At 41.4% G+C, this 16,111-nt stretch overlaps 1 protein-coding gene across 4 annotated transcripts in view; it reads right to left on the bottom strand.

The window, feature by feature from the left end:
• stx8 (syntaxin 8) overlaps positions 1-16,111 on the bottom strand; it is a 173,944-nt gene that overhangs the window by 121,773 nt on the left and 36,060 nt on the right. Inside the window, exon 7 of one of the 4 annotated variants that reach the window (XM_055654217.1) lies at positions 3,549-3,858. The exons of the other annotated variants lie outside the window; for them this stretch is intronic. Within the exon in view, the coding sequence (XP_055510192.1) occupies positions 3,704-3,858 (155 nt within the window). The 3' untranslated portion in view covers positions 3,549-3,703. Of the gene's footprint in view, positions 1-3,548; positions 3,859-16,111 lie in introns of those variants that run through there. 4 annotated transcript variants of the gene reach the window in all.

The following is a 16,111-nucleotide window of genomic DNA, read 5'->3' as shown; positions in this document are numbered from 1 at the left end:
CCATTGTTAGGTGTTTGCTAGGTGAGAACAAGTACAGACAAGGAGACTCAACAAGACGACTTTAAAGCTGGTATGAAGGGTGGGGGAGGGATGGAGAGAGAGGGAATGCAGGGGTTACTTGAAGTTATAGAAATCAATATTCATAGCAGCTGTACAAGCGTAATAGGAGATGCTGTTCCTCCAATTTGTGTTTAGCCTCACTCTGACAATGGAGGAGGCCGAGGACAGAAAGATCGGTGTGGGAATGGGAAGGGGAATTAAAGTGTTTGGCAATCGGGAGATCAGGTAGGTCTGAGCGAAGGTGTTGTGGAAGAAAATATTAAAATCCTTTCTCACTTAATTTTGATTGGAATTGAACAAGGCACCAAAATGATGTGCAGATGTGGCAATTGGCATCTCTCATTGACCAGGTGGAGAAGAGGATTGTGAGAATGGGCAAATTAAGCTATAGATGCATTACCTTTGTCTGGGAATGGTGAATGCAAACATAACAAAGATAGGACAGAGATAAGGAAGCTTGCTTTCCCCTGTGGGAAGCTACAGTAGACCACCCTTGCTCCCTGCTGTTAGTAGCATAGAAATGTGGTAGTAAATGGGGGGTTTATGATTGGCTCGGAGAGGGGATGGTGGCGAGGTCAGACTAAAAGGTGAGATAGAATAATGTCAAGAAGCTCTTGTATTATGTTTGACTTGTAATACCTACCTGTTGTTGAATAAGACTGACATAAACAAAACGTATGTTATGAGTAGAGCCAGGATTTTGCCATAAATGCCATGTGCCTTTTCATGCCTTTTTTTAATGATTTCTGGAAGATAATGCCCTTTTCACGATTGAGTGCCTAAATCAGCCTTTTTTTTGCCGTTTTAGCGTAGCGTACAAGAAAATTTACACCAGCATTGCGAAACCCGGCTGTAAATGGGTGTTAAGTGGTGATTAGAGAAGGATGCGTGGGGAAGGGTCCAGTCTTTGCAAACTAGAGTCATGCTTTAAGAGGTGATTGGGGAGGAGCAAGTGGGGAAGGGTCCAGTCTTTTCTACACCAGGCTGTGAGTAGGTGTAAAGTGTTGGTTGGGGATGGGGTGTGGGGGTACCAGGGTTAAGTTTCTGTTTATCGAACCTGTAGTAGAACTCGTTCAGGTAATTGGTCAGCTGACGATTGTCCAAGGAGAAGGGTGTTTTCCCACTTGTAGCTTGCAAGCCCTTCCACACTGAAGAAGTGTCATTTGCTGAGAACTTGCTCCTCAACTTCTCAGAATACCTTTCCTTGGCAGCTCAGATTCCTCTTCTCAGCTTGTATTTGGCCTGCCTGTAGAGGTCTGCATCCCCGCTCCTATAGGATCTACCCCTACAAACGTCAAAATGCCTAAAGTCAAGTCAATGCCTTGTAAACATAGAAACATAGAAATTAGGTGCAGGAGTAGGCCATTCGGCCCTTCGAGCCTGCACCGCCATTCAATATGATCATGGCTGATCATCCAACTCAGTATCCCGTACCTGCCTTCTCTCCATACGCTCCGATCCCCTTAGCCACAAGGGCCACATCTAACTCCCTCTTAAATATAGCCAATGAACTGGCCTCGACTACCCTCTGCGGCAGAGAGTTCCAGAGATTCACCACTCTCTGTGTGAAAAAAGTTCTTCTCATCTCGGTTTTAAAGGATTTCCCCCTTATCCTTAAGCTGTGACCCCTTGTCCTGGACTTCCCCTACATCGGGAGCAATCTTCCTGCATCTAGCCTGTCCAACCCCTTAAGAATTTTGTAAGTTTCTATAAGATCCCCTCTCAATCTCCTAAATTCTAGAGAGTATAAACCAAGTCTATCCAGTCTTTCTTCATAAGACAGTCCTGACATCCCAGGAATCAGTCTGGTGAACCTTCTCTGCACTCCCTCTATGGCAATAATGTCCTTCCTCAGATTTGGAGACCAAAACTGTACGCAATACTCCAGGTGTGGTCTCACCAAGACCCTGTACAACTGCAGTAGAACCTCCCTGCTCCTATACTCAAATCCTTTTGCTATGAAAGCTAACATACCATTCGCTTTCTTCACTGCCTGCTGCACCTGCATGCCTACTTTCAATGACTGGTGTACCATGACACTCAGGTCTTGCTGCATCTCCCCTTTTCCTAGTCGGCCACCATTTAGATAATAGTCTGCTTTCCTGTTTTTGCCACCAAAATGGATAACCTCACATTTATCCACATTACACTGTAAAAAACTGAACGATTTGGTGAGAGTGTATGGGAGTGATATATTCTCTACAGACAACTGTGTACTGTTTTGCAAAGCATATGAGAAAGCGGTGAATCATGAGAAGAAATATTTCGTCTCCCAGCACAGCTAAACACAAGTCGGCTGCAGAGAAACTGAAGGTAGGAAATACGCAAGCTTGGCTCCTCACAACATTTACCGCTGGCTCCAATCGCAAATCTGAGTTTTCGAGTGATCTGTGCAACGCATTCATTGATGCTGGAATTCCACTGTGGAAATTGGAAAACAAATCTCTCTGAGGTTTTTTTGGGAAATACACAGAGGAACATATACCAAGTGAGTCATCATTACGGAAAAATTATGTTGATAGCAACTTCAACATTCTTGTGCAGAAAATTAGAGATGAAGTTGCATGCAACAAAATATGGATCTCAATAGACGAGACAACTAATGATGTGGGGAGATATGTTGCCAATGTGGTCATTGGTCCACTGGAGGCAGGTCAACCATCAAAGGAGTATTTCTTGACATCGGAAGTATTGGAGAAGTCAAAGAGCTCAACTATTGCTCAGTTGTTTACACCTTCACTTGCTGTACTTTGTACCTAAAGTTCCTGGCGATGTAGGTAAAGACATACAAGGGGAATGTGAGAGGGTGATTTTAGCTAACAAAGATCTTGAAGAAATACAAAACAAAGCTAAAGTCATCAAAGGTAGTTGTAATGCACAACATATCGACATGAATATAGAGTGATCTCAGCTGGGGTAGAAATAAGTTTTTCACAACTGTAGCATATTCTGGATGACAGACGGCATAATTTAACACCAGATAATTTGAAAAAATGCTGGTAGCTATGTGCAACTTGGCAACTTTGGTCATGTAATGTAGTATACTTTTATAATTATCATTTTTAACCATATTTTGGTGATGGAAATAAATGCCTTGTTATGCCTTTTTTGTCAATAAATGCCTTTCTCGTGCCTTTCTTGTAATTTTATGATGCCTTTTTGCCTGCCTATTTCAGAGATTTTTAGCGCCTAAACATCCTGGCTCTAGTTATGACAAAATAAATAATTGGTACCCATGTAGCAGATAGTAATAACAGGATATAACCATATAACAATTACAGCATGGAAACAGGCCATCTCGGCCCTTCTAGTCCGTGCCGAACACTTATTCTCCCCGAGTCCCATCTACCTGCACTCAGACCATAACCCTCCATTCCTTTCCCGTCCATATACCTATCCAATTTATTTTTAAATGATAAAGTATCATTTGATGAAATGATGAAGTATATCTTTGCATAGTCGTATCTAACAAAAAACAAAAGATGTTTACTGCACAGTATAACTGTTGGCTAATTCTGCTGTGAAGTCAGAGAACTGGTGAGCAGTTAACTGCCGCCATCTCTCCATCATATCATGCAATAAAGTCTCTTGAAGCAAACCTGCAAAGTCTCCGCTTTTCATTTTCATTTAATTTCTCTCTAAATTAATTTCTTCCACAGGTGTACAGCGAAACGATCGCCCAGTCTACGTTTTGCCTCGCCGGTGTATGAGTCCACATCTTGAACAAAGGATACAGTAGGTAAGGTTGGAGGAGGTGCAAGTGAACCTCTGCCAAACCTGAAAGGACTGTCGAGGTCCCTGGAAATAAAACATAGTGCAGCTCTTTTACGAATTGAAGACCTTGAATACATTGAGAGGTGGTTGTTGCACAAGATAGACACAAAATGCTGGAGTAACTCAGCAGGTCGGGCAACATCTCTGGAGAAAAGGAACAGGTGACATTTCGGGTCAGAAGCACAAGCAAGTTTCTGGTTTCTGCAACTGATATTCTCATAATGTTTTCCCTGACAAGCCTTTTATACTGTATCACAAAACGCCAGACACCAGATAGGCTAACAAATTGTTTTAAGCTCGAGTTCCTTAGTTACAGAGAAGTGCAAAATACATCTCATTTAACTTGCAGTTGTTTTGTTACGCTCTTAATGTGCCAGGACATTGTGATTTGAAGGCATTTGCAATTTAAGACACTCTCGACATAGTTGTTCTTGATTATTTTCATGATTAGCTTTAACAATCCCAATAATATGTCAGTTCATTACAAATTAAACTACAAACAGCTGCTCAATACAGTCATTACCACATAATATAAATTCCCATTACTTGCCGCATAATAAGTGACTTCAAAGTCATCTCACAAATACACGCTCATTTTCAGCAAATCAATTGGGTCTTGTAAATCTGGAATCCAAATCTGTCTACGGTCATTGGTTCAATTGTGAGGCAAAGCTGGCAATACCTGGGGTGCTTTGCAGTGTACAATGTAATCTTTGGTAGAACACTTCCGTGAAGACAGCTGCTTAAATATTCAAGGTATAGATGACTGTATGTAACGTACACACAAAATGCTGGAGTAACTCAGTGGGATAGGCAGAATCTCTGGAGAGAAGGAATGGGCGAGACCCTTCTTCAGACTGATGTCAGGGGAGTGAGCGGGACAAAGATAGACTGTAGTCAGAGACAGTAAGACTGGTGGGAGAACTGGGAAGGGGGAGGGGATGGAGAGAGAGGGAAAGCAAGGGCTATTTGAAGTTGGAGAACTCAATGTAACTGTGGGTAATACGAGGTGCTGTTCCTCCAATTTGCGCTGGGCCTCACTCTGACAATGAAGGAGGCCCAGGACAGAAAGGTCAGATTGGGAATGGGAGGGGGAGTTGAAGTGCTGAGCAACCGGGAGATCAGGCAGTTTAAGGCAGACTGAGCGGAGGTGTTAAACAAAACGATCGCCAAGCCTGCGCTTGGTCTCGCCGATGTACAGAAGTTGACACCTGGAACAGCGGATACAATAGATGAGGTTGGAGGAGGTGCAAGTGAACCTCTGCCTCACCTGGAAAGACTGTTAGGGTCCTTGGATGGAGTCGAGGGGGGAGGTGAAGGGACAGGTGTTGCATCTCCTGCAGTTGCAGGGGAAGTACCTGGGGAGGAGGTGGTTTTGGTGGGAAGTGTCGAGTTGACCAGGGAGTTGCGGAGGGAATGGTCTCTGAGGAAAGCAGAAAGGGGTGGAGATAGGATACTGTGGCCAATAATTGGATCCCGTTGGAGGTGGCAAAAGTGTTGGAGGATTATATGCTGTTGTATATTTGATTAATCTTAAATAACAACACCTTTCCTCAACTTGTTAATTTTTTCATCATATATTTGGTCTGCTTTTTAATGGACATTACATCTGCCCCATTGTTAAACTTCTTCTGATCGAGTCCACATCGCAAGATTAGAAATTGTTCAGCCAGAGCTGAAGATACTTCTCTGTATCTGTATAGAATGGCGTCCTGTGCTTCTTGGGCGTGGTGGTGGAAAGATTGGTGGAAGAAGGGCTGCGACGTGAACGCTCTTTCCTTGACCCCTATCGTTAAACTGTTAGCCTCATACACAGTGCTATTGCAGGTCCTATGTCTCCTCATACCACAACACACACTACAGAAAAACCCAAATGCACCAACCATGGTTTTCTCTCTGTTGCATTTCTCTACAGTGTCCCACGAACTACAAAGAACATTGTAAAATGAAAATAATTTTTTTTTAAAGATGACTTGGGCAGGTGGGACTAGAGTAGATAGGGCATCTTGGTCAGCATGGGCAAGTTGGGACGAAGGGCTTGTTTTAGTGCTGTATCAGATAAATATACAGAACATAGAACAGTACAGGAGAGGAACTTTGGCCCACAATGTCTGAGCTGAGCATGATTCCAACACCAACCCTCATCTCTTTGTACATCATCCATATCCCTCCATTCCCTGCATATCCATGATATGTGCATATCACAAAGTTTCGTAAATGCCATTATGGTATCTGCCTCCACTAGTACCCTGGCAGCACATTCTAGACACTCACCACCCTTTGTGTAATCAATAATACAATAAATTAGTAATTGGTAACCAGACCATAATAGTGCAATACCCAAGTTAAAGAAAGAACTGCAGATGTTGGTAAAATCAAACGTAGACACAAAATGCTGGAGTAACTCAGCGGGTGAGGCAGCATCTATGGAGAAAGAATTGGCGACGTTTCAGAAGGGTCTCGACGCAAAACGTCGCCAATTCCTTCTCTCCATAGATGCTGACTCACCCGCTGGGTTTCTCCAGCATTTTGTGTCTACCAGTGTGCAATACCTAAGTCCGCAGTGCAACCAAAAGTAATTCCATAGTAGATCACAGTTGCTAAGGTACAGTTACGGTTAGTTATGCAGTTTTCAAGAACCTGATGGTTGCTACGATGAAGATGTTTTAACAATTCGACTTGCTTAGAAACACAGTATCTTTCATCTTATAAGGAAGCCATTCTGGAAACTTGCCCAATTAATCCCATATCTTCCCCTCCCTCCCCCCCACCACCCTGAAATTAATCAGCATCAAGTAATAAAAATGGTTTTAAAGACATCAGATTAGAATGAACAAAGATATTATCTATGTTTTTCTCTCTATTTATGTGTTGGCCCCTTCCTCCCTGTCTCAAAGGCCAAAGTAATTAACATTATTGCCTCACAGGCATTAAAGGATTTAGCAGTTATTTTTTTTAACTGTTAGCAAAACACAGGTGGACAATTAATTGGCTTCGGAATTAAATATTGTTTTTGATAATTGAATTAATGTGAAGTTTCCCTTTTCCCTTCTCTCTGACCCTCAGTATCTCTTGCCCGCTAGGCTTATTACATCTTTTCATAGGTTGTATAAAAGAACAAAATCTAGCAAAAGACATAGCATCAAAAATATATTTTCCCCATTCACTTCCAACAGAGCCAAAAATCGACATGATATCCAGAAATGCTGCCTGACCTGCTGAGTTACTCCAGCACATTGGAACATATACTGGAGAACATGTTTCGGGTCAAGACCCTTCAGATTTCCTCACTTTGAAAAAAGCTCCTTGACCTAAAATATCATCCATGTTCTGCCTTACACGCCGAGTTACTCCAGCACTTTGTTCTTTTTCTCTCTCAAGATACCAGCATCTGCGGTTCCTTGTGTCTACATGGATAGGAAAGGTAGAGGATGCTGGTTTACAAAAAAAGACGCAAAGTGCTGGAGCAACTCAATGGGTCAGCCGGCATCTCAGGAGAACATGGATAGGTGATGTTTCAGGTCGGGACCATTCTTCAGACTGATTATGATAGAGTGGGAGAAAGCTGGAAAATAGGAGAACCTAGACAGAATCTGGTGAGTGATAGGTGGATAATAGCGAGGGGGGGATTTTGACAGATGGTTAGAAAAAGGTCAGAGATGAAAAGACAAGAGGTGTGAGATAAGGATAGAAGAGGTACAAGTTATGGTGCAGAGGAGAGGAAAGGAGAAATGGGTACAAGTTCAGGTGGGACACAGGAAAGGTAGGGGTGGGGCGGGAGGGGCGAGGGAGGGGAAGGGTTGTTGTTAGTAAGCGAGTTACCAAAAATTGGAGAATTCAGTGTCCAACACAGGAAATGTTGTCAAATATGTATATAACCTCTGACATTTCCCTGGAAAATCTGGTGGACATTTAAACGGAGAAAGCTCACTTCATAATCAAGGCAGAAGATGTGGGCACTGAACCAGCCTGGATGCTATTAACATTACAAAGCTATTTTGTTTACCAAAACACAAAGTACTGAAGTAACTCTGCATGTCAGGCAGCATCTCTGGAGGACCAGAATCAAAGGAATGGAATGGAATAGAGTGGAATAGAACATCAAACCGAAACACTGCCTATCCATTCCCTCCACAGATGCTGCCTGACCCGCTGAGTTCCTCAAGCACACTCTTATCTCGTGGTTACCATCGGTGAAGAAGGTATAGGTGCCTGAAAAGAAGAGCCAGCACTTTCTGCTTTACTCAAGATTCCAGCATCTGCAGTTCCATGTGTCTATCTTGCTTACCCATGTGCATCTTAAAATTTGAATTCATACATCAAATTTCAACATAAAAATAGCGAGACTAATAAGAAGACTTCCATTCTTGAAACAACTCAAGGATTTATTTAGCAATGATGCATGGCTATGTATAGAAAGATGAATGTTATGTATAGAATTTAGTAGTTTCGTTTTTTTAAAGTTTAGTTTAGAGGTACAGCACGGAAACAGGCCCTTCGGTTCACCGAGTCCACTCCATCCAGCGACCTCTACACACTAACACTATCCTATTCACATTAAGGACAATTTTACATTGTACTAAACCAATTAACCTACAAACCTGTACAATCTTTGGAGGAAACCAGAGCACCCGGAGAAAACCCACGCGGTCACAGGGAGAACATACAAACTCTGTACAGACAACACCCGTAGTCAGGATCGAACCGGGTCTCTGGCGCTGTAAGGCAGCAACTCTGCCACTGTGTGCCCCAGAAGGGTTCACAATTTCACATAAACTTTTATATCTTTCCCTTAGTTATTCACTTAAAATAGTCACACAATCGACAATAAAAAAAACGCTTTAAACTTAATCTTAACTAAGATTCAATCCTATCGTACACAGTGCTAGATAAACAGATGGGTCTGCTCAAAATGATGTGCTTAGGAGTTTAAAAACATTGAAAACTGAGCCGACTAAATTTAACAAGTACTATATATTTAATGTAAAAATGACAAATGTACAAACCAAAAACCAGTGTAACCATTAAATAACAGGGTTCCTAATTCCCATGCTAAAAGAATCGTTACAACATATTTTACTAACTATGTAATTTAGATGTTAAAATCAATCATATGATGGAAGATTACACATTTTATGATTCACTACTGACACACAGTTGCTAAACAATTTAGTATTATATGATTACTGTAAATTACATATTGAAGGGACCTTTTATTGTGCATGCTGTCTCAATTAGAAGCAGCTGTTGTAACGCTCATCCCAAATGAGTTATTTATTCCCACTTATGTATTTATATTTAAAAGATTTGACAAATCACCAGCGTAATGTATTTGTTCTGATGAATGACCACATAAGGTAACAACATTTTTTCACCGACCAAACCAAAAGGGTGATTCAAAAAGTGTATGCTAAAAAATGTCTAGCATCAAGAGTCAAGAATGTTTAATTATCACATATACCGACATCGGGAAAATTGTAATTCTTACTTGTAGCAGCTCTAGAGGCCTGTAACCACAATACAACACAACTCCAATACTGGCGGCAGTGGTAGAGTTGCTGCCTTACAGCGCTTGCAGCGCCAGGGACCCGGTTTCAATCCCGACTATGGGTGCTGTCTGTACGGAGTTTGTACGTTTCCCCCGTGACCGCGTGGGTTTTCTCCGAGATCTTCGGTTTCCTCCCACACGCCAAAGACGTACAGGTATGTAGGTTAATTGGCTTGGTGTATGTGTAAATTGTCCCTCGTGTTTGTAGGATAGTGTTAATGTGCAGGAATCGCTGGTCGGTGCAGACTCGATGGGCCGAAGGGCCTGTTCTGCGCTGTATCTCTAAACTAAACTAAATAGTAGTGCAAAAAAAAGCCCAAAGTCCTTTGTGCAACCAAAGACAGTCCATAGTTCATCATTTAGTATTGTGCAGTGTTCAAGAGCCTAATGGTAGGTATGTTACAAAACCTACCTGAATCGTCGATGAGAATCTACCCCCAGGCCGTGTGCGTGATTTTGGCGCTGTTTAGAGGGGGCGGGTTTAAAACGCGATTTTTACTAGGCTGTTGCAATCGAAAATGTTCAGCCTAGTAAATCATTAACGGAAAATCGCTGAAAGACCCCGTCGCAAAAGGTATTATTAGTTTTTATGGCCTTGTATAATAGTTTAAAAATCACTCTCTAAACCCGCGACCTCTCGCCGCCCCAGGGTTTTATAAAGCAAACAATTAAAGGTATGTACCTTATTTTTACATTAAAAGGGGCTTCTTAAGAACCCTGTATATAAAGTTTTCTATAGCGAGTAGCTCATTTTGGGCTCTTTATATCCCGCAGTATTTTTCTGGGCATTTGAGGGTACAAATCCACTGCAATGTGAACGTTCTAAACCAGCGCGTTCACAGGAACCCACTAGAAAGCCGATTTAAAATAGACTTTAATTTACAACAATTGAACACTAAATTCCTTCCATTTGGCCAATAAATTGAAGTAAATGAGATTTAAAAATCATGTTTTATTGTGAATTATTTTTGAATATTATTTGGACACTTAGGCTATTTAAAAATGTTAATCATTTATTAAGAAATGGATAGATGTTTAGATCTAGTAATTGAAGTTTGAAATTAGCTACAATTGGGTAACTAACTAATTATATGCTTTAATTTCAGGTCATCTAAGTAAGATTATTTTATATTTGTTTCAGAATGCTTCAATCTATGATAACTGAAAATTTCATTCAGCTCTCTTAATTTTGAAGAAGGTTATGGGCTTTTGACTGTCCATGATCACAGCTTTTTTGTTATGTCCATAGAAAATCAATAGGGAACAAGATGCTAATTTCCGAGTATGACAATGGCCATAACTTTTTTATTACTTGAGATATGAAAGTGAATTAGGTGTCAAATTAAACTTATTGTTATGCTTTATCTGATGGGATAAATTGCAGACTTGATTTTTTAAATCTCAAAATTTTGTAACATTGCTACTAATGGTTTTTTGGAAGAAGCTATTCTTGAACCTGGTGGTTTTGGTTTTCAGACTCCTGTACCTTCTTCCCGAAAGTAGGAGTGAAATGAGATGTGGACAGGATAATGTGGGTCTTTGATGATGGTAGCTGCCTTTGTGAGTCAATACCTCCTATTATAGTGTGGAGATCAAATCTAAAACTCCATCGTCATATCGAATCCTATATCCACTTTATTACGCAAATTAAACTATAAAATGGTGCAGTCAACCTTATAATGTTAATATGGTCAAATCTGTGCTTTATGATTGGTCATTCAGCACAAACATTTTCATCTCCTAGACACTGCGAGCTGGCCGAGAGGTTATTCTTAACATGGCACATTTTACAGCCACATTTAATTAGACATCCAAGAACTGCTGCCAAAAAACTCTGGCAAAACAAATCACAATAGTCACAATTTGGAAAAAATACTATAAATAAAAGCTCTCTTGGGATAAATCATTGCAGTGTTATCAAAAGCTTTGAAACAAAGTATTTGCATACATTTCAATGTTTCTTGCCTCAGTTTCCAAAGATATGGTAAGAAATTATATTTAAAATACATGGTCACAAAATACAATTATTACTAGTCTTCGTTTTCTGCATGATACATGGTATCTAAAGTTGTACTACATGGCATGCCGTTATTCTTAGGACTTTAAACCTTAAAATTACCTTTTACTTACAATAGCCAAAGAAAGACACTTGGCCAAACAGTTGATGCCAGCTCTTAAGAGAGTAATCCCATTAGACCCATTCCCCATCCTCTTATTCCCCTTTGCAATTTATCTTCTCTCACTGCTGCCGATTGTCCCCTCTTTTGATTTTTTTTGCTATTAACCCGCGCTAAAGAAGCCAATTAACTTACCAGCAGGTATTTAGGAAGTGGGTGGAAACGGGAATACCTAGAAAAACCCACTTTGTTATAGAGAGAAGGTGCAAACTCTGCACTAACAGCGCCAGAGGTCAGGATCAAACCCAGATGCCTGGAGTGTTAACTCCTTTGCCCATGTTGCAAACCACACAATGAAAATGAACTAAATGGTTTGAATCATCTCCTTTGAATATACCTACTTCTGTGAGAACGTTGCAGCATGGAAACCTTTTCATAAATCACTGGCTGAATAAACTCTGAATTTATACAAGGAGATGTAGAAAATTATAGATGGTGGGTATAATTCTATGAGCCAGAGGAAGATATCAGAAAAGAATTTGAAAGTTAATGAAACAGACAAGCATTAAGCATTTAAATTAAAAGTAAACCAGCTCATTCAGAATAATGCAGAGCCCCATTTTGTTTTCAAAAGTAATGTCACACTATCTTTGAGCCACATAAAACCTCCTCTACATCCTGCCTTGTAAAGTACTCCAAGACCATGGAAATCTTAGATTTCAAGTCTTTACCTATGAGGCAGGACAAAATAAAATACATCAAAATTAACGCCAGTGGCCTCTTCTGAGGACAATGCAGAGTAGTCACTTTGGAATAGTTAGATCAGATTTTAGCCACACTGGACAGTGTACTGAAGATTCGTAACTGATATTCTCGGTACTGGCTGCATTAATATAACTGAGTGAACTTCAATGAAACTAATCAAAAAAGTCCAGTTCAACAGGACACAATGTGGTTGTATAAATACTGGCCATGGATAGGTATTTGGAATTACTCACAGCATGCCAGGCTTTGTAGGCTAGCATGAATATGATGGAAGGAATGACCTCTTTTAATGCCACTCATTTCTGTGGTTGGAAGTGTATATGGAGAGATATTTCAGACAAAACCAGCCCATGCTCAGAACCAGAGGTCATGGGATTCAGGATAAATACAGCGTCTAAGTTCTCAAGTACTGAAAACAGCAGGTTACGTCAGATAATAGACATCACTGAAGTACTTTTTCATATTCTATCAATTATATCTGAAGCAGACTAAATCTGCCCGTGACTCGAGCTTCTGAGTAGGAATCCAGCAAACACTCTGGCACCTACCATACTGATTATTCAACGAGGGAAATAACAATTGAAAACCAAAAGGCCTTTTGAAAGAAAGTGGTAACAAATATATGTCCTCTCCCAGTTGTTAAACAACCCGTTCCAACTGGAAGAGTACTACAGGCAGAGCAAGCTTCTCCCAAAGTGAAAATCAAGACAACCAATTCAGTTTATTCTGGAATTATGGAAAACATTTTGGATTGAATGAGACGCTTAAAAATTCAGCAGCAGCAAGCAGTGGCAAAATGGATAGTTGTTCATTTTTAAATGGAATGTTTCAAATGACCGGTCCTATCATCATTTTATATAGCTATGCGCATATGCAGCAAAAATTCCAATTAAAATCCATGCAAACGTTCCCATCTAGCGGGGGCTCATTTCACTTTACCATGTGTTTAGCCATGATTAGAATGACTTCATTTTTTCCCATTTGTGGCAGCTCTATAACTGGCCATGGAAATGAGTAGCTTTTAATTTGGAATGTGAAATTGAATCTAATTGCAATAGTTAATTTATAGAGTACAACAAAGTCTCAGACAGTAAATATCATGTAGTTAAATCGTAGAAGCTTTTGCAATTAATTGAATCAAATTTAAATGCAATTCGAAAAGTCTATTTTGACAGAGGTGCAGCTGTTAGAATGGCTGCCTCACAGCTCCAGAGATCCACGTTCTATCCTGACCTTGGGCGCAGTCTGTGTGGAGTTTGCATGTTACCTCCCACACCCCAAATATGTGCAGATTTGTAGGTTAAATGGCCTCTCTAAATTGCCCCGGCTGCCACTAGGGGCGCCGTATTGATGGCAGCCTCTGCCTACAGTTTGTCTGTTTTTTCTATCTTTTTAAAAAAAATTCTGTCTTAACAGTTTGTTTTGGAGGTTTCTTTAGTTTTTCTATGTGGGGGAGGGGGGGTAGGGTAAAGGGGAAACCGTTTCCCAGTCACTTCCTTGCAAGGATGCGACTATTCTCCGAATCGCGTCCTCGCCCCCCTCGTCACGGCCTACCAACTGGATTGGCGCGGCTTTTCCTGCCGGGGTCTGGGCCAGAGCTTCAACAGCGGTGGCGCAGTGCTGCAACCATCGCAGAGCGGGCGATGCCTCACCTGGGATCGCCGTTTGAAGCTCCGGAGTGTTGGGCCTGCTGCTTCAACATCGCGGAGCTGTGGTTCGTGGGGCTTCCAGCGCGGGCGGCGCTGACTTCGGCGTCGCGGAGTCCTGGGATCCCTTTGCTGTGGGTCTCCGCCCGGCGCGGCCTGTGGACTTTGGGAGCCCCGGACTCCGGTAGGAAGTGGCCGATTCGGAGCTCCAAGCCGCTGAGGTTGTTCTCCTGTTCCGACGTCGGAGTTCCATCGTCCCAGCGAGCGGACCTGAACATCGGGCCACCCATAGCGGCGACTGCAGAGGGCTCGGGAGGCCTCGACCACGGGTGAACATCAAAGAAACATCAAAGAACATCAGAGGAAGATGACTGAACTTTTGGTGCCTTCCCTCACAGTGGGAAACTTTGATTCTGCTGTGTGGGGATGTTTTATGTTGGAGTCTATCATGTGTTGTGCTCTTTTTTATTTCATATGGCTGTATGGTGACCACACATTTCACTGTACAAATTGGTACATGTGACAAATAAATGTATCTCGTATCTAACTTGTGTGTAGGGAGTGGATTAGAAAATGGGATAAAGTAGCACCAGTGTTAACAAGTGATCGATGGTCAGCATGGACTCGACTCTAAAGCATATCCTAGACAATGAACAGGGAAATAATGAAATAAGCAGGTTCGAAGCAACCTTGTTATGCAATGATATTAATAATACAAAATCTGCATTACATAAGCAAATTAATTTCAAACGCTTCACCCCTGACCTCTGGTGCTATGAAACTTGCATGTTCTCCCTATGACTGCATGGATTTATTTCAGATGCTCCAATTTCCTTCCACAGCCCAAAAACATGCAGGTTAACTGGCTACAGAAAATTAACCATATAAGAGCCCTACAGCTCTACACCATAGTAACAAGCCTTTCGGCCCACCATGTCCATGCCGACGAAGTTGGCATACAGCCCCATTTGCCTGCATTTGGCCCACCGTCCTTGCAACTTTCTTAACCATATTGTGCGGGTGAGTGGTAGAATCTGAAGTGAGCTGATAAAAAACTGGGGAGACTAAAACAAACTATGTGTAATTTATTACATAGCACCTCTACAGTGGTAGAGTTGCTGCTTTACAGCGCCAGAGATCCGGGTTCAATCCTGATTATGGGTGTTGTCTTTACGGAGTTTGTAGGTTCCCCATGTGGGATTTTCACGGATGCTCCAGTTTCCTCCCACACTCCAAAGACGTACAGATTGGTAGGTTAAATTGGCTTTGGTAACATTTTGAATTGTCCCTAGTTTGTAGGATATTGGTAGTGTACGGGGATCGCTGGTCGGCACGGACTCAGTGGGCCGAAGGGCCTGTTTTTGCACTGGATCTCTGAACTAAACAAAATTAGTGTAAATGGGTGTTTGAGGCCGGCACAACTCGGTGGACTGAAGGGTCTGTTTCCACTCCGTATGATTCTTGTGACTCATTCTACATTTATTGGAATGTTTTCTTTTGAATGTTGCTAAGATGCACTTTTGCGGAAAACTAGCTGGTATGCTGAATTGGAAACTGGATTTTCACTTTACATGCCTGGATTCAAATCCAATTCCCTGGATGAGTTTCCCCTTTCTTCTGGCAGTAGGTGAAGTGATTTTGCACAAACATAACCCAGTTCCAAATGAAACACCACTGGCAAATAACAGGAGATATACTCATGCAACCCACCAAAGATACTGTTGGCTATGAAGAGAATAAGGAATAAACTGACTGTGAACTTCGATGTACAGGCAGAGACCCACTCCAAATGACTAACTACTGCTTGATTAGGCAATTAAATGGAAGGATGAGGGGAAGCTGCCCTCTCCACTACTGCTGTCTCTTAACTTGCAAACAGCTCACAAAAGAGAGACAGAGCTTGATTAACTTTCAACTGTGCCAACCCAAAAGGCACAGTTAAAAACAAAGCAATAGATAAGCAGTTAAATTTGCAGTCCGAGAACTGATTTATTTATGAGTTTGCATTGAAACAGCAGAAAAGAAAGATGGATTGAAATAATACCAGCACAAAGTACGACATTCAATGTATTGTTTTAATAACTAATGCTTTCCATAAACTACACGGTGTAACTTAGACAACCTGGTTCCGTGGAAACTTTATTGAAAAGGAAATGGTTCGTATTTTTTAATAATTATATCAATCTAATTTTACATCTGTT

Source organism: Leucoraja erinacea, chromosome 23 (genome assembly GCF_028641065.1).
Source record: "Leucoraja erinacea ecotype New England chromosome 23, Leri_hhj_1, whole genome shotgun sequence".
Lineage (NCBI taxonomy): Eukaryota > Metazoa > Chordata > Chondrichthyes > Rajiformes > Rajidae > Leucoraja > Leucoraja erinaceus.
This window is presented reverse-complemented; position numbering and strand designations above follow the sequence as displayed.